Below are 26,982 nucleotides of genomic sequence, written 5' to 3' on the forward strand. Positions count from 1 at the left end.
TCACATACACATGGTTAGCAGATGTTAATGCGAGTGTAGCGAAATGCTTGTGAAGCGTTGTGCAGACCTCACTACCCTCTGGAGAGCGTTACGGTTGAGGGCGGTGCAGTTGCCATACCAGGCGGTGATACAGCCCGCCAGGATGCTCTCGATTGTGCATCTGTAGAAGTTTGTGAGTGCTTTTGGTGACAAGCCGAATTTCTTCAGCCTCCTGAGGTTGAAGAGGCGCTGCTGCGCCTTCTTCACGATGCTGTCTGTGTGAGTGGACCAATTCAGTTTGTCTGTGATGTGTATGCCAAGGAACTTAAAACTTGCTACCCTCTCCACTACTGTTCCATCGATGTGGATAGGGGGGTGTTCCCTCTGCTGTTTCCTGAAGTCCACAATCATCTCCTTAGTTTTGTTGACGTTGAGTGTGAGGTTATTTTCCTGACACCACACTCCGAGGGCCCTCACCTCCTCCCTGTAGGCCGTCTCGTCGTTGTTGGTAATCAAGCCTACCACTGTTGTGTCGTCCGCAAACTTGATGATTGAGTTGGAGGCATGCGTGGCCACGCAGTCGTGGGTGAACAGGGAGTACAGGAGAGGGCTCAGAACTTGTGGGCCCCCAGTGTTGAGGATCAGCGGGGAGGAGATGTTGTTGCCTACCCTCACCACCTGGGGGCGGCCCGTCAGGAAGTCCAGTACCCAGTTGCACAGGGCGGGGTCGAGACCCAGGGTCTCGAGCTTGATGACGAGCTTGGAGGGTACTATGGTGTTGAATGCCGAGCTGTAGTCGATGAACAGCATTCTCACATAGGTATTCCTCTTGTCCAGATGGGTTAGGGCAGTGTGCAGTGTGGTTGAGATTGCATCGTCTGTGGACCTATTTGGGCGGTAAGCAAATTGGAGTGGGTCTAGGGTGTCAGGTAGGGTGGAGGTGATATGGTCCTTGACTAGTCTCTCTAAGCACTTCATGATGACGGAAGTGAGTGCTACGGGGCGGTAGTCGTTTAGCTCAGTTACCTTAGCTTTCTTGGGAACAGGAACAATGGTGGCCCTCTTGAAGCATGTGGGAACAGCAGACTGGTATAGGGATTGATTGAATATGTCCGTAAACACACCGGCCAGCTGGTCTGCGCATGCTCTGAGGGCGCGGCTGGGGATGCCGTCTGGGCCTGCAGCCTTGCGAGGGTTACCACGTTTAAATGTCTTACTCACCTCGGCTGCAGTGAAGGAGAGACCGCATGTTTTCGTTGCAGGCCGTGTCAGTGGCACTGTATTGTCCTCAAAGCGGGCAAAAAAGTAATTTAGTCTGCCTGGGAGCAAGACATCCTGGTCCGTGGGCTGGATTTCTTCCTGTAGTCCGTGATTGACTGTAGACCCTGCCACATGCCTCTTGTGTCTGAGCCGTTGAATTGAGATTCTACTTTGTCTCTGTACTGGCGCTTAGCTTGTTTGATAGCCTTGCGGAGGGAATAGCTGCACTGTTTGTATTCGGTCATGTTACCAGACACCTTGCCCTGATTAAAAGCAGTGGTTTGCGCTTTCAGTTTCACACGAATGCTGCCATCAATCCACGGTTTCTGGTTAGGGAATGTTTTAATCGTTGCTATGGGAACGACATCTTCAACGCACGTTCTAATGAACTCGCACACCGAATCAGCGTATTCGTCAATGTTGTTATCTGACGCAATACGAAACATCTCCCAGTCCACGTGATGGAAGCAGTCTTGGAGTGTGGAGTCAACTTGGTCGGACCAGCGTTGGACAGACCTCAGCGTGGGAGCCTCTTGTTTTAGTTTCTGTCTGTAGGCAGGGATCAACAAAATGGAGTCGTGGTCAGCTTTTCCGAAAGGGGGGCGGGGCAGGGCCTTAGAGTAACAATGATCCAAGGTCTTTCCACCCCTGGTTGCGCAATCGATATGCTGATAGAATTTAGGGAGTCTTGTTTTCAGATTGGCCTTGTTAAAATCCCCAGCTACAATGAATGCAGCCTCCGGATAAATCGTTTCCAGTTTGCAGAGAGTTAAATAAAGTTCGTTCAGAGCCATCGATGTGTCTACTTGGGGGGGATATATACGGCTGTGATTATAATCGAAGAGAATTCTCTTGGTAGATAATGCGGTCTACATTTGATTGTGAGGAATTCTAAATCAGGTGAACAGAATGATTTGAGTTCCTGTATGTTTCTTTCATCACACCATGTCACGTTGGCCATAAGGCATACGCCCCCGCCCCTCTTCTTACCAGAAAATCCCCACATAAATCAATTTTACTTCCAGGTTGTAAGGCAACAAAATAGGAAAAATGCCAAGGGGGGTGAATACTTTCACAAGTCACTTTATATGGAGTAACGTTAGCTAAAGGCAAAATGATCAATGCCCATTGCATGTATTATACATTAGCAACATGGCATTTCCCAAAGTTTGGTGTTCATCAATCAATCAAATGGTGCTATACAGAAACCCAGCCTAAAACCTCAAACAGCAAGCAATGCAGATGTAGAAGCACGGTGACTTGGAAAAACTCCCTAGAAAGGCAGGAACCTAGGAAGAAGCCTAGAGAGGAACCAGGGTCTGAGGGGTGGCCAGTCCTTTGTTCTAACGTTCATAGATGACCAGCAGGGGGACCAGCAGGGTCAGATAATATCACAGTATTTGTAGAGGGTGCAGGTCAGTTGGCAGCTCAGTATCTCAGGAGTAAATGTCAGTTGGCTTTTCATTGTTGAGCATTCAGAGGTCGAGACAACAGGTGTGGTAGAGCGATAGAGAGAGTCAAAAACAGCAGGTCCGTCACAAGGTAGCACATCCGGTGAACATGTCAGGGTTCTCTAGCCACAGGCAGAACAGTTGAAACTGAAGCACTAGCACAACCAGGTGGACTGGGGACAGCCAGGAGGGGGAGAGAGAAAATTAGAGGGTGCATACCTAAATTCAAACAAAACACCAGATATGACAGGAGATTTACACCAGATATAACAGACTGACCCTAGCCCCCCAGCACATAGACTATTGCAACATAGATACTGGAGACTGAGACAGGGGTGGGTCAGGGGACACAGGGGTGGGTCAGGGGTCCTGTCCAACAATACCTCCAGACAGGGCCAACCAGGCAGGATATAACCCACCCACGTTGCCAAAGCACAGCCCCCACACCGCTAGAGGGATATCAACAGACCACCAACTTACTGCCCTGAGACAAGGCTGAGTATAGCCCATGAAGATCTCCTCCGCCGTCATGGTTAAACAATATCCCTATACTCTCACCAGTTTTAGCCTTAGCCAGCACCATCTTTAGATTAGCCTTTATGTCGGTAGCCCTGCCCCCTGGTAAACAGTGTATGGATGATTATTTTTTAAAGTCTAATATTGCAGGTAATGGAGTCGCCAATGAATGGGTTTTCAATTTGTCAGAGCTAATGGTGGGAGGCTTCGGCGGCTCAGACCCCATAACGGGTTTTAGGAGACACCTGAGAAGGCTTGTCCTCTGACTCCGACTCGTTGCTTAAATTGCCCTTGCCTAACAATTGCATCTGAAGCTGTGCTTGCAACATGGCAATCCTCACTATAAGGCAATAGTTATCCTGTATATTATGAGTACAGCGACTACGATTAGATTGTGTAACTGGTGTGAAATGGCTAGCTAGTGCGCGCTAATAGCCTTTCAATCGGTGACGTGTCACTTACTCTGAGACCTTGAAGAAGTTGTTTCCCTTGCGCTGCCAGGGCCGTGGCTTTTGTTACGCGATACGTAACGATGCTTCGAGGGTGTCAGTTGTTGATGTGTGCAGGGTGTCCCTGGTTCAAGCCTAGGTAGGGGCGGAGAACTATTACATTTGGTGCGTTGGCTGGGAATGTAACAGCATTGCTTCCTTACCTCTCCTCACCCTACCTAGGCTCGAACCAGGGACCCTCTGCATACATCAACAACAGTCACCCTCGAAGCATCGAGGAGAGGGATGGAAGCAATGCTGTGAGGCAGTCGATGTGTGCAGAGGGTCCCTGGTTCGAGCAATAACAGGCAAGGACTAGCAATAACTAACATTAGCAGCCCTCGGATGTTCACTATCTTGTTTTTGCTTATTTGTTTGTGCTCTAGTGCTGTTGCTGCACAACCCAAGTGCTTTGGTCTGGTTTTAGAACTAACTGAGATTTAGCTGAAAAGATGATAGCATTGTCAGAAGTGCTTCAAAAAGGTAGCACATCATTGGTTCTTAATGGACACAAATTAGCATGTGAGAGCGATAAGATGTACATTTAAACAAAACTGTTGCCCCTACAAACTTATTCAGTCCGAAAGGTGGAAAGTCCAATGGTCACTTTATGGAAGCTGAAGTCTCGTTCTTATCTGGCGCCTAGATATTGAGCTAGGTCACGGCAATTATCATTTTTTCTAACGACCCTGTTAAAAATTCGGTTCAGGGTAACGGCCGCACAGCTCATGAGCAAAGGCATCAAGTTGAATTGCGAATGTACATCGACATTTCCTCCCAAACAATTCATCTTATTTCCATATAATTTGTTATTCCCTAAACCATTTTTATTCTATTCAGATTTGTTTCACTTGAGTAACAATGTAAATTTGACATGATGAACAAAGGCAGAAGAATACTGGATATCAAGCTTTGATGCTGTGTAATCTGTTATCCCACAAAATACACTGTCAGAGTCAGGCAGTGTGACTTGAATAGCACCACTGTCACAACCCCCCCCCCCATGACCACACTTCAAATTACTCTCATTACATTACTCATTACATCCCATTATATGGTCCCCACCCTCCCACCACCCTCCTGTGTTAAAAGTACAGTCTAAGAGCTGAGAGGCTGCTCCCTGCAGGCCCATAGTGTCTCTCAGGCAGAGTCATGTTGTGTTGATAGAAGCCTATATCTATGCAGAGGGCTGAGAGGATACTTCCTGCAGGCCTGTAGTGTCTCTCAGGCAGAGTCATGTTGTGGGACAGAAGACTGTAGCAGGGCCACTTACAGATGCTCCAGGAAATGAGCCCTGCGAGTCTGACATCACTGAGGACTCATTGACACAATGCCATGGGATACCAAAAGATGCCCAGGGCTCTAATCACATTCACTGTGCAGATTCTGTTTCTCTACATGTGGACCTAATTGTAATCCTGTGACTGGTCCAGATGGCAGCCCTCTGTCCTGGTGGGTGGACCAGGGTGGAGAGAGACGGACCTACTGGGGAGGCTTCCTGCCAGGTGTTCAGCAGTGCTCCTGCAGCCTGGATGAGAACTGCATGGACATGAACTACTTCTGCAACTGTGATGCCGACACCGACTCATGGTAACTAGGCAAATATGTCTCTCTGTCTACTGTCCATCAATATGATTTAGCTACAAATTTTCTTGTGCTTGTCCATCTATATTTCTACATTTTAGCAGTATTCAGTATATTACCTTGTGTCAGATGGAGATTTTCTGGAAGAGACCAAATGTATCAGCTTAAGTGGGTCATGACAGTGGTGGGAGGGGTTCATCATTGTTTGATTCCTTCCACAGAGAGCATACTCTCCTGTCTGTCTATTGCAGGGCTAATGACACAGGAGTACTTTCTTACAAAGAGCACTTACCAGTGAGTGAGATCGTGATTGGAGACACCAACAGAACTGGCTCTGAGGCGCTCTACAGAATCGGCCCGCTGCGTTGTTATGGCGACAGTAGGTGAACTGTTTTATTTTGTAACATTTTCATCTTACAGATGGTCCCTTTGAACATCCTTGTTTTTCCAGGCAAAATGCTGAGTAACTATTGACTGTGTTCAAACTTAGAAAATACGTGTATTTCCTGTTTTCTAGAGTCTGTGTGGAATGCAGCGTCCTTCTACCAGGAGTCATCCTACCTGCACTTCCCCACCCTCCAGGCAGAGCTCAGCGCTGACATCTCCTTCTACTTCAAGACCAGCGCTCCCTCAGGAGTCTTCCTGGAGAACGTGGGCCTCAAGGACTTCATTAGAGTGGAGCTCAGCTGTGAGTCTGTGGACCACACACACACACTCACACAAGCATGAGAATGCCACGCACAGACACAAAACACACACTCCCACACACACACACACTCATACGCATACATGCACACATACACATTCCAAGCAGACTTACACTTGATAATCCAAATTATAAGATGTATAATAAAGTACAATTACAGTCAACTTAGCTAGAGCACTATATCATCAAGCTGTCAACTTAGCTACATCACTATATCATCAAGCTGTCAACTTAGCTACAGCACTATATCATCAAGCTGTCAACTTAGCTACAGCACTATATCATCAAGCTGTCAACTTAGCTACGGCACAATATCATCAAGCTGTCAACTTAGCTACAGCACTATATCATCAAGATGTCAACTTAGTTACAGCACTATATCATCAAGCTGTCAACTTAGCTACATCACTATATCATCAAGCTGTCAACTTAGCTACAGCACTATATCATCAAGCTGTCAACTTAGCTACAGCACTATATCATCAAGCTGTCAACTTAGCTACATCACTATATCATCAAGCTGTCAACTTAGCTACATCACTATATCATCAAGCTGTCAACTTAGCTACAGCACTATATCATCAAGCTGTCAACTTAGCTACAGCACTATATCATCAAGCTGTCAACTTAGCTACAGCACTATATCATCAAGCTGTCAACTTAGCTACAGCACTATATCATCAAGCTGTCAACTTAGCTACGGCACAATATCATCAAGCTGTCAACTTAGCTACAGCACTATATCATCAAGATGTCAACTTAGTTACAGCACTATATCATCAAGCTGTCAACTTAGCTACATCACTATATCATCAAGCTGTCAACTTAGCTACAGCACTATATCATCAAGCTGTCAACTTAGCTACAGCACTATATCATCAAGCTGTCAACTTAGCTACAGCACTATATCATCAAGCTGTCAACTTAGCTACAGCACTATATCATCAAGCTGTCAACTTAGTTACAGCACTATATCATCAAGCTGTCAACTTAGCTACAGCACTATATCATCAAGCTGTCAACTTAGCTACAGCACTATATCATCAAGCTGTCAACTTAGCTACAGCACTATATCATCAAGATGTCAACTTAGTTACAGCACTATATCATCAAGCTGTCAACTTAGCTACAGCACTATATCATCAAGCTGTCAACTTAGCTACAGCACTATATCATCAAGCTGTCAACTTAGCTACAGCACTATATCATCAAGCTGTCAACTTAGCTACAGCACTATATCATCAAGCTGTCAACTTAGCTACAGCACTATATCATCAAGCTGTCAACTTAGCTATAGCACTATATCATCAAGCTGTCAACTTAGCTATAGCACTATATCATCAAGCTGTCAACTTAGCTACAGCACTATATCATCAAGCTGTCAACTTAGCTACAGCACTATATCATCAAGCTGTCAACTTAGCTACAGCACTATATCATCAAGCTGTCAACTTAGCTACAGCACTATATCATCAAGCTGTCAACTTAGCTATAGCACTATATCATCAAGCTGTCAACATAGCTACAGCACTATATCATCAAGCTGTCAACTTAGCTACAGCACTATATCATCAAGCTGTCAACTTAGCTACAGCACTATATCATCAAGCTGTCAACTTAGTTACAGCACTATATCATCAAGCTGTCAACTTAGTTACAACACTATATCATCAAGCTGTCAACTTAGTTACAACACTATATCATCAAGCTGTCAACTTAGCTACAGCACTATATCATCAAGCTGTCAACTTAGTTACAACACTATATCATCAAGCTGTCAACTTAGCTATAGCACTATATCATCAAGCTGTCAACTTAGTTACAACACTATATCATCAAGCTGTCAACTTAGCTACAGCACTATATCATCAAGCTGTCAACTTAGCTATAGCACTATATCATCAAGCTGTCAACTTAGCTACAGCACTATATCATCAAGCTGTCAACTTAGCTACAGCACTATATCATCAAGCTGTCAACTTAGCTACGGCACTATATCATCAAGCTGTCAACTTAGCTATAGCACTATATCATCAAGCTGTCAACTTAGCTACAGCACTATATCATCAAGCTGTCAACTTAGCTATAGCACTATATCATCAAGCTGTCAACTTAGCTACAGCACTATATCATCAAGCTGTCAACTTAGCTACAGCACTATATCATCAAGCTGTCAACTTAGCTACAGCACTATATCATCAAGCTGTCAACATAGCTACAGCACTATATCATCAAGCTGTCAACTTAGCTATAGCACTATATCATCAAGCTGTCAACTTAGCTACAGCACTATATCATCAAGCTGTCAACTTAGCTACAGCACTATATCATCAAGCTGTCAACTTAGCTACAGCACTATATCATCAAGCTGTCAACTTAGCTATAGCACTATATCATCAAGCTGTCAACTTAGCTACAGCACTATATCATCAAGCTGTCAACTTAGCTATAGCACTATATCATCAAGCTGTCAACTTAGCTACAGCACTATATCATCAAGCTGTCAACTTAGCTACAGCACTATATCATCAAGCTGTCAACTTAGCTACAGCACTATATCATCAAGCTGTCAACTTAGCTACAGCACTATATCATCAAGCTGTCAACTTAGCTACATCACTATATCATCAAGATGTCAACTTAGCTACAGCACTATATCATCAAGCTGTCAACTTAGCTACAGCACTATATCATCAAGCTGTCAACTTAGCTACAGCACTATATCATCAAGCTGTCAACTTAGCTACAGCACTATATCATCAAGCTGTCAACTTAGCTACAGCACTATATCATCAAGCTGTCAACTTAGCTACGGCACAATATCATCAAGCTGTCAACTTAGCTACAGCACTATATCATCAAGCTGTCAACTTAGCTACATCACTATATCATCAAGCTGTCAACTTAGCTACAGCACTATATCATCAAGCTGTCAACTTAGCTACAGCACTATATCATCAAGCTGTCAACTTAGCTACGGCACTATATCATCAAGCTGTCAACTTAGCTACAGCACTATATCATCAAGCTGTCAACTTAGTTACGGCACTATATCATCAAGCTGTCAACTTAGCTACAGCACTATATCATCAAGCTGTCAACTTAGCTACAGCACTATATCATCAAGCTGTCAACTTAGTTACAACACTATATCATCAAGCTGTCAACTTAGCTACAGCACTATATCATTAAGCTATCAACTTAGCTAGAGAACTATATCATCAAGCTGTCAACTTAGCTACAGCACTATCATCAAGCTGTCAACTTAGCTACAGCACTATGTCGTCAAGCTATCAACTTCATTGCAGCGCTATATCATCAAGCTGTCAAATTAATTACAGCGCTGTATCATCTTGCTGTCAACTTAGCTTGGAAAAGAAATATATAATTCCACTAACAACAAGGTAATCAAATGGAGCTCAGAAAATAAGCCATGTGCCTAGAGAAAAAGAGAGAGAGAGAGACAGCAACACAATTAGACCCAACCAAATCATTAGATAACAAAACGATAATTACTTGACATATTGGAAAGAATTAACAAAGAAACTGAGCAAACTAAAATGCTATTTGGCCCTAAACAGAGAGTACACCGTGGAAGAATACCACTGACGGAAACTTAAGCAAAGCTTTGATTCGTGAGCCTAGCCTTGCTATTGAGAAAGGCCGCTGTAGGCAGACCTGGCTCTCAAGAGAAGACAGGTTATTTGCACTCTGCCCACAAAATGAGGTGGAAACGGAGCTGTACTTCCTAACCTCCTGCCACGTGTATGACATTATTTCCCGCAGATTACACAGATCCACAAAGAATTTGAAAACAAACCCAATTTCTATCAAGTCCCATTTCTATTGGTTGAAATACCACAGTGTGCCATCACAGCAGCAAGATTTGTGACCTGTTGCCACAAGAAAAGGGCAACCAGTGAAGAACAAACATCATTGTAAATACAACCCATATTTATGTTTATTTATTTCCCCTTTTGTACTATTTGCACATAATATGTCATTTGTAATGTCTTTATTCAACTTTTGTGAGTGTAATGTCTACTGTACATTTGTATTGTTTATTTCACTTTTGTTTATCTAGTTCACTTGCTTTGGCAATGTTAACATATGTTTCCTATGCAAATAAAGACCTTAAATTGAAATGAGAGAGAGAGGGAGAAAGAGAATGAATGTTTGAAGGATGAGTTCTCTGCGACCTGACTGTCAGCTTGTGTCCCTGTTCTGTTGCCTCAGCTCCGTCCGTGGTGACATTCTCCTTTGACGTGGGAAACGGGCTGGTGGACCTGGCCGTCAAGTCCCACGTACCCCTGAATGACAGGCAGTGGCACTATGTGAGGGCGGAGCGCAGCGTGAAGGAGGCCTCCCTGCAGGTGGACCAGCTACCCCTGCGCTTCCTGGAAGCTCCATCTGAGGGCCACCTCCGCCTCCGGCTCAACAGCCAGCTGTTTGTGGGTAGGACTGGCCTCATAGTCTCAGTCTCAACAGCCAGCTGTTTGTGGGTAGGACTGGCCTCATAGTCTCAGTGTCAACAGCCAGCTGTTTGTGGGTAGGACTGGCCTCATAGTCTCAGTCTCAACAGCCAGCTGTTTGTGGGTAGGACTGGCCTCATAGTCTCAGTCTCAACAGCCAGCTGTTTGTGGGTAGGCCTTGCCTCACAGCCGTAGTTTCAGATTCAACAACCAGCTTTTTGTGGGTAGGACTGGCCTGGTCTCAGCCTTAGTCTCAGTCTCAACAGCCAGCTGTTCAAATCAAATCACATTTATTTATATAGCCCTTCGTACATCAGCTGATATCTCAAAGTGCTGTATAGAAAACCAGCCTAAAACCCCAAACAGCATGCAATGCAGGTGTAGAATCACGGTGGCTAGGAAAAACTGCCTAGAAGGCCAAAACCTAGGAAGAAACCTAGAGAGGAACCAGGCTATGAGGGGTGGCCAGTCCTCTTCTGGCTGTGCCGGGTGGAGATTATAACAAAACATGGCCAAGAGGTTCAAATGTTCATAAATGACCAGCATGGTCAAATAATAATAATCACAGTAATTAGCGAGGGTGCAGCAAGTCAGCACCTCAGGAGTAAATGTCAGTTGGCTTTTCATAGCCGATCATTGAAGAGTATCTCTACCATTCCTGCTGTCTCTAGAGAGTTGCAAACAGCAGGTCTTGGACAGGTAGCACGTCTGGTGAACAGGTCAGGATTCCATAGCCGCATGCAGAACAGTTGAAACTGGAGCAGCAGCACAGCCAGGTGGACTGGGACAGCAAGGAGTCATCATGCCAGGTGGTCCTGAGGCATGTTCCTAGGGCTCAGGTCCTCCGAGAGAGAGAAAGAAAGAGAGAAAGAGAATTAGAGAGAGCATACTTAAATTCAAACAGGACACCGAATAGGACAGGAGAAGTACTCCAGATATAACAAACTGACCCTAGCCCCCCGACACATAAACTACTGCAGCATAAATACTGGAGGCTGAGACAGGAGGGCCTCATCCGATGATACCCCCGGACAGGGCCAAACAGGAAGGATAGAACTCCACACACTTTGCCAAAGCACAGCCCCCACACCACTAGAGGGATATCTTCAACCACCAACTTACCATCCTGAGACAAAGCCGAGTATAGCCCACAAAGATCTCCTCCACAACTGAAGGGGGGGCGCCAACCCAGACAGGAAGATCATGTCAGTGACTCAACCCACTCAAGTGACGCACCCCTCCTAGGGACGGCATGAAAAAGCCCTAGTAAGCCAGTGACTCGGCCCCTGTAATAGGGTTAGAGGCAGAGAATCCCAGTGGAGAGAGGGGAACCGGCCAGGCAGAGACAGAGGGGAACCGGCCAGGCAGAGACAGCAAGGGCAGTTCGTTGCTCCAGAGCCTTTCCGTTCACCTTCACACTCCTGGGCCAGACTACACTCAATCATATGACCCACTGAAGAGATGAGTCTTCAGTAAAGACTTAAAGGTTGAGACCGAGTCTGTGTCTCTCACATGGGTAGGCAGACCATTTCATAAAAATTGAGCTCTATAGGAGAAAGCCCTGCCTCCAGGTGTTTGCTTAGAAATTCTAGGGACAATTAGGAGGCCTGCATCTTGTGACCGTGGCGTACGTGTAGGTATGTACGGCAGGACCAAATCAGAAAGATAGGTAGGAGCAAGCCCATGTAATGTTTTGTAGGTTAGCAGTAATACCTTGAAATCAGCCCTTGCCTTAACAGGAAGCCAGTGTAGGGAGGCTAGCACTGGAGTAATATGATCACATTTTTTGGATCTAGTCAGGATTCTAGCAGCCATATTAGCACTAACTGAAGTTTATTTAGTGCTTTAGCCAGGTAGCCAGAAAGTAGAGCATTGCAGTAGTCTAACCTAGAAGTGACAAAAGCATGGATAAATTTTTCTGCATCATTTTGGGACAGAAAGTTTCTGATTTTTGCAATGTTACGTAGATGGAAAAAAGTTGCCCTTCAAACAGTCTTTGTGGGTAGGACTGGCCTGGTCTCATAGCCTTGGTCTCGCGCTCAACAGCCAACTGTTTGTGGGTAGGACTGCCTTTCTCATAGCCTTAGTTTCAGTCTCAATAGCCAGCTGTTTGTGGGTATGGCTGGCCTTAGTAATATAATATAACCCCTCTTAGGAAATAATTTATTTCAATACACAGACTTTAACAGTGGCCTTTCCCCTGACAAGTTCCACCAGAGATATACTATTGTCCCGGTACATTTGCTATTTTAGGATTTATGATAGCCTCAAATAGACAATAGGTCACAGTATGATGATCATATTCATTATGATTATTTCACAGTCACTTTCTGCTTATACCAAGGCATTACACACATGAATGGGTTTCCTATAAGACATTACCTATAAGCTTTCCCTGAGATTAAACCTTTGGTTGGCCATAAATCTTGATTTGTCATTCAAGCGCTTTACTGTTTCTTCTGCTTATAATGTTTGCAAAGGTCTGCCCAACACTTCATCCTAATAGCTATTCGTCCATATTTGCATATAGTTAGTCTTAATGAGCTCCAGAGTTGTCTTACATACTTAAATCAAGGGTTGCAGTGAAGCAGTGGGCTTCTTTAGCCTCCCGGTGAGTTATTATGTATCAGAACTAGACTACAAATGTGTTATAACATTGTTATAGGCATTATGAACTAGTTATAACCTGTGGTTTCTCCAGGGGGAACAGCAGCTAGTACTCAGTAGAATGTGATGCGTTATATACTAATTGTGTTATATGAACTAATTATAACCTGTCGTCCCTCCTCCAGGGGGAACGGCGGCTAGGCAGAGGGGCTTCTTGGGTTGCATCAGAACTCTGACTATAAACGGTGTGACCTTTAACCTGGAGGAGCGGGCTAAGATGACCCCGGGGGTGAGTGCTGGCTGCCCCGGCCACTGCAGTGGCTCCAGCAGTCTCTGCCACAACAGCGGGAGGTGCATTGAGAAGAACAGCGGCTACATCTGTGACTGCTCTCAGTCTGCCTATGGGGGGCCCTCCTGCAAGGAAGGTGTGTGATGATATGCCCCCCAAGAACTAGATGTAAATGGGTTCACTCATGATATTGTTGTTTGGTGAATTATTGAATGGAAAAAACACTTGACACAATGATTAGGACATAAGAAAAGGCTTACATTTCCAAATGAAGTTGAATGATGTATCTAATGCAGTTGGTACTTGGTACTCCCCGCCAGGTCCTCGTCATACTTCATGTATTATACAGTAGAATGATGACATTCATATGCAACCGGTACTGTACAGCTCTCCACTCCCCTGCCGAAAAGTGTTGGGTCTTTTCTTCCTTGCCAGGTTTTGAGCCCTCACAATCTAGAACAAAAAGTGTTGGGTCTTTTCTTCCTTGCCAGGTTTTGAGCCCTCACAATCTAGAACAAAAAGTGTTGGGTCTTTTCTTCCTTGCCAGGTTTTGAGCCCTCACAATCTAGAACAAAAAGTGTTGGGTCTTTTCTTCCTTGCCAGGTTTTGAGCCCTCACAATCTAGAACAAAAAGTGCAACTCTTGAGCAAAAAACTTTTGGATCCACTGCTGCATGTGTGGGATTCTTGAATATGGTTCTTAGCTTCTTTTTCTCTGAACTACTGGATATACTTGTACCTGAGCCACTTGCAAGTTAAGGAAATTCTTACCTTCACTCATTCTTAAGAAAAAAAGCAATATTGACCTATCTTAACCCTTTTCTGTAGATGCTCCTTTATTTCCAGCATCTGCTGTTGTGTGGGTAGAGAGCCTTCAATTCTTTATTCTCTTTCCACTAAGTCATGACTTATTATGAAACTTAGTTATAAAAAAAATAAAACTCGCTGAGATTTTGCTTAGACTGCCCTATAATTATGCAATATATATATTTCCCATTAATTAATTTTGAGGAGAACGGGAGAAGAGAAAATAACAGAATGCTTTGAGGGGTATTCACTTTTCTCTTGAAGTGGAGGTGTTGAGATCAGTGGCTTTCAGAGTGTAGATTGTGCTCCATCTGAAAAAGAGATCAAATCTAGGCCTCCATTATCATGGAGCAGACACGTCTTTGACAAAGGGTGGTCTGTTTCTTATAGGATGTACATTTTGTTCCATTTTGTCCAATGAAATTGACAGAACGTGCATTCATCAAGAATGTTTTTAAAATGTTTCTTCTGACTGTTGCTTTGGTTTAGCTAAAAACAGCTACAATTTGATTGACATTATTTGCTCTCAACAATTTATATTTTGAATTCAGTGTATTGCTTATTGCTTGTATGTTTGTCCAAATGATCCATCCTCTCTCCCTGTCCCTACAGAGGTGTCTGTGTCGTTTAACAGAGAGTCGTCGGTGACCTACACCTTCCAGGAGCCTTTCTCTGTGATGCAGAATAGGAGCTTCCAGGCCTCCAGTGTCTACAGAGGGAACAGCAGGGCCAGAGAGAACATGGCTTTCATCTTCATGACCACACAGAGCCCTGCCATGCTGCTCACTGTCAGCACCTTCAGCCAGCAGTACATAGCAGTCATCCTGGCACGCAACGGTAGGGACACCTCTAATACTCATTTGTCAGTATTACAAATAATTTAATAATTTCTGAGGTGTCCATTTACACCTCATTGCATTTGGTAATATGAGTGAAATGCAATATGCTTCAAACATATTTCCAGATTTGTATTTGGACTCTGACGGGAAGAAGTTGGGACTCCACCAAGGCTTTAGTGAAGGGTGTTATAATGACTCCATTAGCTGGCAGAGGGCAACTCTAAAATCAGAATGTAATCTCATTATATGGAAGAGAGTGCTAACTATTGCGTACTATTTACTCCAGCTGAGTGTTCTCTCCCATTGTACCGCACAGCAAAGAGCTGAAAAAAACACTTTGCCTTGCACAACTTTCAACACAAAGAATGCAATTTGTTTCATAGAAAGATGGATTTATAATCCCTTGACAAGTATGGAACAAGTAATGTGTCATGTTTAGAATATTTCCATCCATCACATAACAGACAGGAATTTAAAAAAAACCTTGACAGATCCAAGTTCAATGGCGCGTCTAAGCCTATTCTGCCACAACCATAACGAAGCCTTGATCACGCACCTTAACCTCTAATCTGACAGCCTTCCAAGTTGTACAGAAAGCCCATCAGCATCGTGTTGAGTGACGCCCTGTGTTTCTTTAAGTCTTTGCTCTTTTGTTCAATCGTAACGCGTGGATGAATCACACCTTTGTAAATATGGGAGGATCAGGAGGACACTTCATCCACAGTAATCTCAGGCACCCGGGCACTGTCAGGGGGTTCTCAAATACAACATAAATCCCTTCACCAACCGTGCTGGAATTGTAATATTGACCCAACTTCACTTGATAATGCAAAGCTCTCTGCCTCTCTGATCTTATGTGGTATGTGTGTGGGAGGAACATTTGGTGCATATTGACATATTCAACACAGGGCAAAGAGTTTAGGCTGCTCCAGGATACATATTTATGTCTAAAGAGGTAACTGTGGGGGCTTCAATAGAGAAGTCTATTTGTAAATAAACTGCCAACACTCTTCATTGTATTTCACTCATAATGCTATTTTTGTTAATAAGCTTATCTTAATTACAAACTAATTTCTATTGATTGATATGAATTTAAAATAAAGGTTTGTAGGTGAAGGTGAGGTGAGCCACCTCATGAGATAAGTTTAGCTATTTAAATGTTATTCTCAAGCCTCCAGCTTGGGACAATGGATAATGGATAATGGCTGTATTCAAAGAACAAAGCAATATTGTTTACAAATCACCATGAGGGCAATTGTTTCAATTATTTCAAAATATGATATCATGTTTGTGCATACTTTAGCCCAAATGGTGACTGGAGATATTTGAACAGTCCTCACATTGACTTCAATGCGTGACTTTAGCAAGTGTAATAGTCAACAACTTAATGGTTTAAGATATTTCAGTGCATAGTTTTCACCCAGTTTGTGTTGTGGTCTATAGGGAGTCTACAGATCTGGTACCATCTCCATGTGGACAGGAGGCCAGATGTGTTCAGTCCCAGACCCTCCAGCCTGGCAGACGGACACCTCCACCGTATCAGAATCCACCGTGAGGGAAAAGACGTCTACCTACAGGTGAGCAATGGATACATTTGCAAAAGGTGTAGATCCTGTGCATTGTAATTCCATCACTACATATAGGCATGTCAATCCTCATTAATAACCCCCATAAATATTTGTCTAGTGGAGTATTTGCATATGATCTCAGTGATCCTTGTCCCAGAGTATGTGTTAGAGCAGGGGTACTCGATTATTACCCTTTGAGGTCCGTATCCTGCTGGTTTTCTGTTCTATCAGATAATTAATTGCACCCACCTTGTGTTCCCGGTCTAAACCAGTCCCTGATTAGCAACAATGAAAAAAACGCAGTGGAACTAGCTTCGAGGTCCAGAGTTTGAGGGTATTAGAGATACAAAACAGCAAAATACTGAGGAGACATTTTAAAAAGTTTTCTCCTAAAGGGTTTTTAAATGACATGTTCTCCTCTGATTTAGCCACTATCTCCTGTATTCCTGACCCTGAAAAATGTCTTCTCCATATGTATTACTTTGGCAGATAAACACACCCCTTTAAAAAAATTCTGAGTCAAAGAAAGATCCAACCCTTGGTTTTCTTCGGCGCTCTCTGATCTCATTCAAATGAGATAATCAGGCCTGGGCCAAAGCAAGGAAAACTGAATCTGTAGTAGACTCGCAATCTTTCAGGCAATTGAGAAACATATGTACTATATTGATGAAGAAAGCTAAATCAAGCCACCTTTTTTAGCTCTATCTCTGACTCTGCTGGGGATCCTAAGCAAGTTCTGTCTGACTCTGGCATCATAACAGAGAAGAATGGGATAAATTATGTTTTTAGTCATAATTTTAGTCATAATTTTATCTCGGCAGGCTTTTTATTTGAGAGAAACTGTGGTTTAATTGACCCTGGACAATTGACTGCTCTTCCATCTGCCAACCTCTAGCTGACTCAATGGTTAAACCATCAACTTCTAGTGAATCTTTGTTTTCATTTCAACAATTTACTTTTTGTGAATTATTAACTGGGGCTGACATGCCTGATTGCTCAATCATTAACCCATATGATTTACCTGACAATTATATCTAGTACTATCTCCAAGGCTTAGAAGACGGCCCATGTACTCCCCCTTCAGAAAGGTGACCTTTGTGACCTAATTCATTCTTGCCCTATTTCTAAACTTAGCTAAAATATTATAGTCCTTGATTAACTCTCAGCTAATATCTTACTTATCTTTGAAATGCATTTAAATTGTACATCAGTCGGGTTTTAGACCAGGTCATAGCACTATCTCTATGCATCCCTAGTTATAAATGATGTGGTTGATTTTATGGATAAAAGGCAACATTGTGCTGCCCTTCTTCATGGACCTGTCAAATGCTTTCGATACTGTTGATCACTCACTACTAATTCACAAGCTTTCCTCAATTGGCTTAGACCAGGCTGCATGTAAATTGTCTAGAAATTACTTGACAAATAGAACTCATTGTGTATCTACTGATACACATTGTATTTTATAATGCATATTGATGAGTTAGGAAGCTGAGAATTAAATTGGGCTTCTATGGAAATAGGTCCTGCCTCTCGCTAAATAGTAGAAAGCAGATTATTCAGTCAACATCATCTATAGCGACGTCATCTGCCACTTCATTAAAGTATTGAGAAGCCGTTTATCATTATTATGGGCAACAGTTTTGGTACTGCATTCTCTACCAGAAAGTTGGTTGGCCCTCTTTGATGTCACGTAGGTTGATACATTGCTATGTTTTCATTTATAAATCTCTTTTACAAAAAACTGTACCTACTGTTACATATTTACTAAACATTAGACATACAAGTTACCACACCCGGTCTCAGGGATGGTTAACTCTGGATATTCCTTTGGTCTCTACTGAGACAGGTAAATCCAGCTTTTAGTTTTTTTTGCAGCTTATTTGTGGAACAATCTTCAAAATGTTATTAAATGTGATGTTCTGGTGTCTCTAGGTCCATTCAGAAAGCTGATTGAGGACCGTATTACTGATGAATGTGATGTTCTGGTGCCTCTAGGTCCATTCAGAAAGCTGATTGAGGACCTTATTACTGATGAATGTGATGTTCTGGTGCCTCTAGGTCCATTCAGAAAGCTGATTGAGGACCGTATTACTGATGAATGTGATGTTCTGGTGTCTCTAGGTCCATTCAGAAAGCTGATTGAGGACCTTATTACTGATGAATGTGATGTTCTGGTGCCTCTAGGTCCATTCAGAAAGCTGATTGAGGACCGTATTACTGATGAATGTGATGTTCTGGTGTCTCTAGGTCCATTCAGAAAGCTGATTGAGGACCGTATTACTGATGAATGTGATGTTCTGGTGCCTCTAGGTCCATTCAGAAAGCTGATTGAGGACCGTATTACTGATGAATGTGATGTTCTGGTGCCTCTAGGTCCATTCAGAAAGCTTATTGAGGACCTTATTACTGATGAAAGTGTTTGTTCTGCTGCCTCTAGGTCCATTCAGAAAGCTGATTGAGGACCTTATTACTGATCAATGTGTTTGTTCTGCTGCCTCTAGGTCAATTCAGAAAGCTGATTGAGGACCATATTACTGATGAATGTGATGTTCTGGTGTCTCTAGGTCCATTCAGAAAGCTGATTGAGGACCGTATTACTGATGAATGTGATGCTCTGGTGTCTCTAGGTCCATTCAGAAAGATGATTGAGGACCGTATTACTGATGAATGTGATGTTCTGGTGTCTCTAGGTCCATTCAGAAAGATGATTGAGGACCGTATTACTGATGAATGTGATGTTCTGCTGCCTCTAGGTCCATTCAGAAAGCTGACTGAGGACCGTATTACTGATGAATGTGATGTTCTGGTGTCTCTAGGTCCATTCAGAAAGCTGATTGAGGACCGTATTACTGATGAATGTGATGTTCTGGTGCCTCTAGGTCCATTCAGAAAGCTGATTGATGACCTTATTACTGATGAATGTGATGTTCTGGTGTCTCTAGGTCCATTCAGAAAGCTGACTGAGGACCGTATTACTGATGAATGTGATGTTCTGGTGTCTCTAGGTCCATTCAGAAAGCTGATTGAGGACCGTATTACTGATGAATGTGATGTTCTGGTGCCTCTAGGTCCATTCAGAAAGCTGATTGATGACCTTATTACTGATGAATGTGATGTTCTGGTGTCTCTAGGTCCATTCAGAAAGCTGACTGAGGACCGTATTACTGATGAATGTGATGTTCTGGTGTCTCTAGGTCCATTCAGAAAGCTGATTGAGGACCTTATTACTGATCAATGTGTTTGTTCTGCTGCCTCTAGGTCAATTCAGAAAGCTGATTGAGGACCTTATTACTGATGAATGTGTTAGTTCTGCTGCCTCTAGGTCCATTCAGAAAGCTGATTGAGGACCTTATTACTGATGAAAGTGTTTGTTCTGCTGCCTCTAGGTCAATTCAGAAAGCTGATTGAGGACCTTATTACTGATCAATGTGTTTGTTCTGCTGCCTCTAGGTCCATTCAGAAAGCTGATTGAGGACCTTATTACTGATGAAAGTGTTTGTTCTGGTGTCTGGTCCATTCAGAAAGCTGATTGAGGACCTTATTACTGATGAAAGTGTTTGTTCTGGTGTCTGGTCCATTCAGAAAGCTGATTGAGGACCTTATTACTGATGAAAGTGTTTGTTCTGGTGTCTGGTCCATTCAGAAAGCTGATTGAGGACCTTATTACTGATGAAAGTGTTTGTTCTGGTGTCTCTAGGTCCATTCAGAAAGCTGATTGAGGACCTTATTACTGATGAAAGTGTTTGTTCTGCTGCCTCTAGGTCCATTCAGAAAGCTGATTGAGGACCTTATTACTGATGAAAGTGTTTGTTCTGGTGTCTCTAGGTCCATTCAGAAAGCTGATTGAGGACCTTATTACTGATGAAAGTGTTTGTTCTGGTGTCTCTAGGTCCATTCAGAAAGCTGATTGAGGACCTTATTACTGATGAAAGTGTTTGTTCTGGTGTCTCTAGGTCCATTCAGAAAGCTGATTGAGGACCTTATTACTGATGAAAGTGTTTGTTCTGCTGCCTCTAGGTCAATTCAGAAAGCTGATTGAGGACCTTATTACTGATCAATGTGTTTGTTCTGCTGCCTCTAGGTCCATTCAGAAAGCTGATTGAGGACCTTATTACTGATGAAAGTGTTTGTTCTGGTGTCTGGTCCATTCAGAAAGCTGATTGAGGACCTTATTACTGATGAAAGTGTTTGTTCTGGTGTCTGGTCCATTCAGAAAGCTGATTGAGGACCTTATTACTGATGAAAGTGTTTGTTCTGGTGTCTGGTCCATTCAGAAAGCTGATTGAGGACCTTATTACTGATGAAAGTGTTTGTTCTGGTGTCTCTAGGTCCATTCAGAAAGCTGATTGAGGACCTTATTACTGATGAAAGTGTTTGTTCTGCTGCCTCTAGGTCCATTCAGAAAGCTGATTGAGGACCTTATTACTGATGAAAGTGTTTGTTCTGCTGCCTCTAGGTCCATTCAGAAAGCTGATTGAGGACCTTATTACTGATGAAAGTGTTTGTTCTGGTGTCTCTAGGTCCATTCAGAAAGCTGATTGAGGACCTTATTACTGATGAAAGTGTTTGTTCTTTATGACTGTGTTTTTCTTTCTGCTTGCATTATGTATTTATATTTTGATGTGTGTATTTTCTGTCATCTATGTCATTTAGGGCTCATCTGTAAAATAGACTTGGTCTCAGTATGACTCCCTGATAAATAAAGTTTAAATAAAAACATTTAACAAATGTATACCGCTATGAGAGTGCATTGGTACTACAGTAAACGGCAGCCATTTAAATGAAAGAATGTCATCCTCAATCCATAATGTATTGAAATGTAAAATGGATTTGTAATTCCTGTAATTCCTCCTTATTATTAGATTATTTTTCACTTTCCCTCAGATCGACCAGGACATCCACAGGAAGTACACCCTGTCATCTGATGCAGAGTTGATCTTAATCAGATCCTTGACTTTGGGCATAGTCGTCGGTAAGCCTTCCAATGAAATTCTACTGCCATGCAGGGAGCTATTTTGAATTATGGAAGGTGGAGGACCATTTAGTGGGACCATACTATGATACTGAAGAAGTTTAGATTTTTCACATGTTCTGTTTTTGACTTAATGTTCAAATGCTCATAACAATTTCCCAAAATGTTCATACCCCGTCTCAGAACAGCTTTTGTAATCGCAGATTTAAAGATTTTGACCATCATTGCTGAAGGATGATTATTTTTTATATCCCTCACTGCTGTTGCCATAGAAACATGTATATTTAATTCTGGATGGAAATAATGGTGAACCTAATAAAGACTGAATAAAGATTAATTGATGGGACCTAAAATGGTGCTGTTTGAAAGCACAGAAATGTCTTAATAAACAATAACCTAGACAGAAAGCAAACTCTCTCACCTCCTCTCTTTCCCGCTCTAATGAAGATCTATTAAAAATGCTCTGCATACATATCTTCCCCAATGACTCATTTGTACATCATGAAGTATGTTTTGTAATTTTTAGTTTTTAGTGGGAGACTGCTGCTATAATGCTACAATGTTAATTCTGTATAACAGGAGGTGAGAATTTTGATGAGGAAGTGATGCAGGCAGGATCTAAGGGCTTCATTGGCTGCCTGTCCTCCGTCCAGTTCAATCACATGGCTCCACTGAAGGCAGCGCTACTGAACCGTGGCAGCTCATTGGTCAGTGTACGGGGTCACCTGGTGGAGTCTAACTGTGGGGCTCCGGCGGACTCAACAACCTCACACCCACTCTCAGGTAAGTGCTGCTGTTGTAAAACACAGTCTCCACTCAGCTAACTGGATAAAACAAGTAAATGAGTTCCTTTACTCTGCCACAGCTGTTCAGCTTTCACAGCGGAAGCCATTTGGAGCTGTGTGGAATCGATTGTGGACGTTCCCAGTCTCGCCTCCTGCTTAAAGCATCATTATTACATTTCAGATGAATCAGGAATGAGTCGACAATGAGCTGAAGCCTGCCAGCCTGATGGAACTTTTGTTTTTCATTGTTTACGCAGTTAAACAAATAAGTTATCTTCTGCCACATACACCCTGTTGAGGAACATCCATTTTGCTCTACAGCTCGTTCACTCATTGCTGAAAGATAATGAATGGGCCTTTCTTCCCTGCCAGATCAAGCTGCGAAAACAAACAAAGATAATGTCAGCCTGCATGACTTGGCAGTCATAGGAGGTTTGTTTCTCTATTTTATCTTAATTTATTGTTTCGGTGTTAATATGAAACTACTCCCAGATGTCACTTTGTTTCACTGTCTTTCTTCCTCTCTCTCTCTTCCTCTCTCTCTCTTCCTCTCTCTCTCTTCCTCTCTCTCTCACTCTCTTACCTCACAATCGCTGTCCCTCTGAAGTTTTTTGTGAATGGGGTTTCTCATTGTTAAAGCTGCAATATGTAGCTTTTCGGGCGACCCAACCAAATTCACACAGAAATGTGTGTTTATAGATCTGTCATTCTCATTGAAAGCAAGTCTAAGAGGTGGTAGATATGTTCTATGTGCACTATTTCTATGCTTCCCATTCTTTCGTTACGTTTTTGCATCTTTTACTTCCAGTTTTGTACACCAGCTTCAAACAGCTGAAAATACAATTATTTTGGGTTATGGGAAATATGTTTCACAGCAGTGTAGATGGTACAATGATGATACACTATAATTGCTTGTTTTGTCACATATACAGTTCAACAGTGCTGGACACACAACTAGCTATTTACATGTAGAAAAATAGGGGGGAATAAACAGTGCAATGGGACTTTTAAGCGAACTATTCGAATTTTAGCAACCAGGTAATGGCGCAGCGATTTCTGCATAGTGCATTTTTAAGTCCAGGATAACTTATTTCTAATAAATTGAGACGTACCATGATATGAGTCATGACCCCAGCCCCCTTCAGATGTTATAACTAAAATGGCTGCCCTTGCTCCCCTGCAGGTGTGGTGTCAGCAGTAATCTTCATCACTCTGTGTGTAGTGGTGGTGATGACCCGTTTCCTGTACCAGCACCGGCAGGCCCGGAGAGACACAAGCATCAAGGAGAAGGAGCACCAAACCAACCTGGAAATAGCCTGCCGGAGAGAAGCAGCCTACCAGGCAGAACCAGCCTACCGGACAGAGTGCCACCTCCATGACAGTCATAGCTCCACCCTCAGGGACAACAGGGAGTACTATATCTGACCACAGTGTCCAGCCAAGCCTTCTAGCCATCGCCGCTTACCTCTCTTCTGTTTTGTCTAGCTGTCTGCACAGGAGGAGGCAGCCTTTTTCCTCCCTCCTCTGGGGTAGAAATTAAGAATTCCTTCTCCTTTAGGGAACTGTGGAAATATCCTGATGGGGAATTTCTTCCCGTTTCTGTGTAGATACTCCGTAGGACGGGACTTGTAGCTGCAAATATGTTGACCGGCCGGCTCACAAATGGTGGTGATGGGACAGGAAAACAGTGCCATGAGAGATTGAAGCATATGGATATGGTGCAATGGATTTTTCCAATGACAGAAATACACAGAGTCTGGAAAGATTAGAATATTCAAAGTTATGGGAAAAGTGGGCAATGTTATGGGAAAAGTGGGCAACGTTATGGGAAAAGTGGTCAATGTTATGGTAAAAGTGGGCAATGTTATGGGAAGAGTGGTCAATGTTATGGGAAGAGTGGTCAATGTTATGGAAGAGTGGTCAATGTTATGGAAGAGTTGTCAATGTTATGGGAAGAGTGGTCAATGTTATGGAAAGAGTGGTCAATGTTATGGGAAGAGTGGTCAATATTATGGAAGAGTGGTCAATGTTATGGAAGAGTGGGCAATGTTATGGGAAAAGTGGGCAATGTTATGGGAAAAAGCCACAATGGTCTAGATGGCCAAGATTAAACTATCCCACTGTCGTGTGGGGAAGAAATCTCCCGACGCACAGAAACTACACACAGATGCACTTACTCCATTTCAAATACTTACGAAAAGGACGAGAAGTTCAACAGCTTTCACATCTGTGCCATTGATGTAATACAGAGGGTCAATACAGAGTGGCTTGCCTTCAGAGGGCAGGGAGACTATTCAGCCACCATTTTGATGGTAATTACAGTACTGCGGTGCAGTGCTCTGGGAATGGTTGAAAAGGCTCAATGCAAAGGCCTTCTGAGATAACATAATATTAAATAACACATTGGAGTAAGAGACGTATTGTTTTACGGATCTTGATAATGCAGTGATTAATTAAGATTAAATACAAAAAGTTATATATTTAAATTTCATTAAATCCCTAAATAAAGCCATTTAAAAATTACATCAATACAAGAGACAGGTGTCTGGACCGGTTTCCCTACATTTTTCTTTGAAAAGTTCAATTGAAAATCATTGTTCTTTCTGCCCAGTGTTCTTGAGGTTTCTATGCCGTAGGCTAGGCTGCTTTGTATTGCTGCAAGGAAGAGAATGTAAAAAGAACCCAGCTGACTGGAACATCTGCTAGCTGTCCCCTAGCAAGAGAACCAACCCATCACATCCCACTCAAGTGGCTGCCGGCCAAGGGTTAGAAGAGTCTTCAAAGAGCTGCCATATACAAAGCTTCAGTTGTTCCTCATCTTCTCATAAGCTCTTTGTCTTTTCTTTGTACTTTTCATTGTTTCGTTTGGATTGTTTTCCTCAAGCAGCCATTTGTTCTGGCACACCTTTGATCCTGGTCATGCATTGGTGACCATTTTATATCTTATTTCTTATTTGAAGTTTGTAATTCATTGCTTTTGTACTGATTGTCAACAGTATCCCTATGTTAGATCTACATTATAAGGTGATTAGTGTTTACTAGTATTGGATGATGGATGTGGATGCTCAGCTTAGTTTTATTTCCACCTAAAATGAAGAGGGAAAGTATCATCAGTGCAAAATAACCCGGTTTGACAATAAAAACTGAGAATGAAGATTCATACGTAAAACTCTTTCATGAGCAACAATTCATATACACACCGTCACAAAATAATAAGATTGGCTGAGGTATTGCCCGAAAACATTTTTCTTTCAAATTAAAGTGTCCTTGAAAGCAAGTTCTAATTAACCTCTGAGACTCCTATTTGTACTTGTTGATATTGTGATTACTTTGAGGGCCCATTTTGTATGGCTATAATTGTACAGGTATATTATGAATATATGTTCAATAAAACCAAACATTCTTTTTGAAAAATAATTAATATTTTCCAGATGTTTCGTGCTACATAACCTCTATCACAACCATTCTCTTTCTTCCATTCACACACATTTTTGGGGCTTTGAATACGGTATGTGTGTTTGCATTTGTTGGTACATGTGTGTATAAGCATGTACAGACCAAGGATGGGTGGTGCTGTGTATTCTGATGAAGTAGAAACATTCATTACGTGGTGTGAAACTACGTCCCGTCTTCCTCCAAACGTTGTTATGGTAAATAGGGTACAAAATGGAATCTGACCTAATTCAATCACAAAGCCAGAACATTAAATTGCTTCGATGTCAGAACTGTAGTTGTGGAACATTTTATTGTGTCTCTTTTTTTTTTGTGACCACATTTATATATTTTTCTGTGATTTCTTTGTTGGGGGTGTGGGGGGTTAAAGGTACAAGCAACACATAATTTGTTACTCATAATATCATATTTACCTGTAGGCTGCCACCCCAAAAGAAAAGAAAACATTTAGAAAAAAAGGACAAAAATACTAAGTATTGATCATTATGATTGTATTAAATAGTTTACATTTAGTATGTAAAGGGAAAAAACTAAAATAAGAGAGCCAACCTCCCAACCCCAACCATCCATCCATCCAACCCCACCCGTCCATCATCCATCCATCCAACCCCACCCATCCATCCATCCATCCCCACCCATCCATCCATCCCCACCCATCCATCCATCCATCCAACCCCACCCACCCATCCATCCCCACCCATCCATCCATCTCCACCCATCCATCCATCCATACAAACCCACCCATCCATCCATCCATCCCCACCCATCCATCAATCCATCCCCACCCATCCATCTCTCCATCCAACCAACCCCACCCATCCATCCATCCCCACCCATCCATCCATCCAACCCCACCCATCCATCCCCACCCATCCATCTATCCATCCAACCAACCCCACCCATCCATCCCCATCCATCCATCCATCCATCCATACAACCCCACCCATCCATCCATCCCCACCCATCCATCCATCTATCCATCCAACCAACCCCACCCATCCATCCCCACCCATCCATCCATCCCCACCCATCCATCTATCCATCCAACCAACCCCACCTATCCATCCATCCCCATCCATCCATCCATCCATCCAACCCCACCCATTCATCCATCTATCCAACCCCACCCATCCATCCATCCATCTATCCATCCAACCAGCCCCACCCATCCATCCATCCCCACCCACCCATCCATCCATCCAAC

At 42.8% G+C, this 26,982-nt stretch overlaps 1 protein-coding gene across 1 annotated transcript in view; it reads left to right on the plus strand.

The window, feature by feature from the left end:
* The window catches only part of LOC109870867 (contactin-associated protein-like 5), a 123,274-nt gene extending 97,227 nt beyond the window's left edge, over positions 1-26,047 (plus strand). Inside the window, exons 14-24 of the mRNA XM_031805690.1 lie at positions 5,128-5,284; positions 5,530-5,657; positions 5,796-5,966; positions 10,221-10,439; positions 13,249-13,488; positions 14,771-14,995; positions 16,441-16,574; positions 21,453-21,540; positions 22,120-22,323; positions 22,698-22,757; positions 23,509-26,047. Coding sequence (XP_031661550.1) covers positions 5,128-5,284; positions 5,530-5,657; positions 5,796-5,966; positions 10,221-10,439; positions 13,249-13,488; positions 14,771-14,995; positions 16,441-16,574; positions 21,453-21,540; positions 22,120-22,323; positions 22,698-22,757; positions 23,509-23,750 — 1,868 coding nt within the window. The 3' untranslated portion in view covers positions 23,751-26,047. The remainder of the gene's footprint in view (positions 1-5,127; positions 5,285-5,529; positions 5,658-5,795; positions 5,967-10,220; positions 10,440-13,248; positions 13,489-14,770; positions 14,996-16,440; positions 16,575-21,452; positions 21,541-22,119; positions 22,324-22,697; positions 22,758-23,508) is intronic.
* Positions 26,048-26,982: the final 935 nt, after the last annotated feature.

The sequence above is a fragment of the Oncorhynchus kisutch genome, linkage group LG26, assembly GCF_002021735.2.
Source record: "Oncorhynchus kisutch isolate 150728-3 linkage group LG26, Okis_V2, whole genome shotgun sequence".
In the NCBI taxonomy this organism is placed as follows: domain Eukaryota; kingdom Metazoa; phylum Chordata; class Actinopteri; order Salmoniformes; family Salmonidae; genus Oncorhynchus; species Oncorhynchus kisutch.